This window comes from Condylura cristata, unplaced genomic scaffold (genome assembly GCF_000260355.1).
Source record: "Condylura cristata isolate star-nosed mole 26May11 unplaced genomic scaffold, ConCri1.0 scaffold00087, whole genome shotgun sequence".
Lineage (NCBI taxonomy): Eukaryota > Metazoa > Chordata > Mammalia > Eulipotyphla > Talpidae > Condylura > Condylura cristata.
The window spans coordinates 133,100-135,518 of record NW_004567188.1 but is presented as its reverse complement, the minus strand read 5'-3'; the positions used below and the strand labels follow the sequence as shown (position 1 = coordinate 135,518).

General features: G+C 73.7%; 1 protein-coding gene across 1 annotated transcript in view; it reads left to right on the top strand.

Annotated features, from left to right (window-relative positions):
* Nucleotides 1–2,419, top strand: part of LOC101632388 (ras-specific guanine nucleotide-releasing factor 1-like) — a 43,565-nt gene that overhangs the window by 8,864 nt on the left and 32,282 nt on the right. Inside the window, exons 12-15 of the mRNA XM_012734885.1 lie at nt 428–588; nt 1,179–1,349; nt 1,674–1,780; nt 2,036–2,407. Coding sequence (XP_012590339.1) covers nt 428–588; nt 1,179–1,349; nt 1,674–1,780; nt 2,036–2,407 — 811 coding nt within the window. The remainder of the gene's footprint in view (nt 1–427; nt 589–1,178; nt 1,350–1,673; nt 1,781–2,035; nt 2,408–2,419) is intronic.

The following is a 2,419-nucleotide window of genomic DNA, read 5'->3' as shown; positions in this document are numbered from 1 at the left end:
CCCCTCCCCGCCCGTGGCCCCGCCCTGCCTCGCCGGTGGCCCCGTCCGGTTGTGCGGGACCGCTGGGGTCCTGCCGGGCCGCACAGCGGCAGGGTGAGACGCTGACCGCCCAGCAGGAGGCCTGAGGGCCGGTCAGACGTGCAGTCGGGGGCCGGGGCGGCCCAGATGGCGGCTTCCCGGGCCCCGGTTGCGAGGCCCCAGCCCTGGGGTGCGTGCTGCGGGCCGCCCCCTCGCTTTTCTGCCGCTGCCCTGGGGTGGGCTCGCGGTTTGCTCGGGCAGGGCCAGACCGAGGGGTGGACACTTGGTAAACGCTGGCGGGAGGCCCAGAGGACCGGGCTGCCCTCAGCAGGGCGGAAGGGCCCTGGCTCCTCGCCAGCACGCCAGGGCCTGGGGCGGGGCCGGGGCCGGCTCTGGGGCGCCGGTGCAGGGGCCCCGCCGGCGTCCTGAGAGGCGCGCACCCCGCAGGCTCGGAGGTCTCGGTGCGGGAGGAGTCAGACGCGGAGCAGCCCCAGAGCGACGAGGCGGAGGCTGAGGCCTCGCCCACCAGGTCCCCCACGTCGCCCAGATCGCTGAAGGGCAAGAGCCCAGGTATGGCGGCCGGCAGGGGCCCTGCTCGTGGTGACCGCGGCCCGCCAGCCGGTCTGAGCCGTCAGCATGGCTGCCTGCCCCTGCCCACCCCCCACGGCCCCGCCCGGTCACCCTGCACCCCAGACTCCCAGCTGCGGGGCGCCAGCCGCCCACCCCTGCCCAGGATCTGGCCACCTCCCGCAGCCCAGCCTGCCTCTGGCCGCCCATGCGGCGCCCTCGGGACGGCAGCACCTAGGGTCCCTGGGGCCGCCCTGGCCCTCCCCTCCCTGCCCACTCCATGTGGCCGCAGCTCTACTGTACCGGGCAGAACTCAGCGGCTCGCGGTGCTGGCCCAGAGTCCCCAGAGTCTGTTTCTCTGCCAGCCTGGCCGGGTGCAGGCCAGGGCACTCACAGCCCAAGAGCAGGGGGGCTGGTGGAGGGGCTGGGGGGGCAGACCCTGCTGCAAGAGAGGGGCTCCAGGCTCTCTGGCCCGTGGCGTGGGGTGGACGGCCCTGCAGGGGCCTTGGGGCCACAGGTCCAGCCCGCCCGTGGCCCGGGGCAGCCTGGGCTGGCCGAGCAGGGCTGAGGCTGAGGCTGCCCTGACCCTGCAGAGTTCCTGCTTTTCTCATACAACAACGGAGTCGTCATGACGTCCTGCCGCGAGCTGGACAGCGGCCGCAGCGCTCTGTCGGCAGCCTCGGCCTTTGCCATCGCGACCGCGGGTGCCAACGAGAGCACCCCCAACAAGGAGAAGTACCGGCGGATGTCCTTGGCCAGTGCAGGTACCGTGTCTCCTGGCCGGGGCTCAGCGCCCACTGCCCAGGCCGTGGCTAGTGCTGCCCCTCTGCTGTTCCCAGTGAAGCCCCATCCACAGCCCGGGTCTGCAGCCTGAGGGGACGGGAAGGCCCCCGCCATGGCTAGACAGTCTGCCAGAGCCTCCAGCAGCCCCTGGCAGGTGCGAGGTCCAGCCGGCGTGCCCGGGGCCATCCTGAGAGCGGTGGGTAGCTGGACATCAGCCAGCAGCCTCCTGGCCAGCAGCACCACTGGGGCCTGGGCAGGTCCGTCAGGAGCGCCCCTGCTTCTGCCCTCACCCCTTCGCCCCCCAGGGTTCCCTCCCGACCAGAGGAACGGAGACAAGGAGTTCGTGATCCGCAGAGCCGCCACCAACCGAGTCCTGAACGTGCTGCGGCACTGGGTGTCCAAGCACGCCCAGGTGGGCGGGGCCTTCGGGGGGCGGGGCGGGGCCTTCGTGGCGGGGCGGGGCCTTCGGGGCGGGGCCCCACTGCCTTCCCACCCCAGGTGTCAGGGCCACTGTCCACCCTGCACCGAGCACCTGCAGCCCCACATCCTGGCCTCGGGTGCAGGGAAGGAGGGACTGTCCCGCCCAGCCCCTCCTGGGGTTCTGGCCACTGGCCTCCAGCAGCCCAGAGGACCTGGCGTGGCGGCCAGAACCCAGCCCCTCCCACAGGACTTCGAGACCAACGCCGAGCTCCAGGGCAAGGTCATCGGCTTCCTGGAGGAGGTGATGCGGGACCCGGAGCTGCTGACCCAGGAGCGGAAGGCTGCGGCCAACATCATCAGGTCAGGAGAGGGCGGCCTGGCGGGGGCGGCACCACAGGGCAGCCCAGCCCCCGGGACCCATGTGCTGCCCCGCTGCCCCTCCCGTGCTCGGCCGAGGCCGCCTCGCGGGTGCCAGCAGCTCCCTGCCCTGCCCGGGGCTCACGGGCTCCGGCGCTCCCAGCGGGAACGCTCCCTCCCGCCGGGGCCTGTCCGGGCAGGGCCCCTGCGTGCTCACGGCCCTTCTGCTCTGGGCGGCGGGCACAAGCCCCGCGGCAGGCTGGCAGCCTCCCCC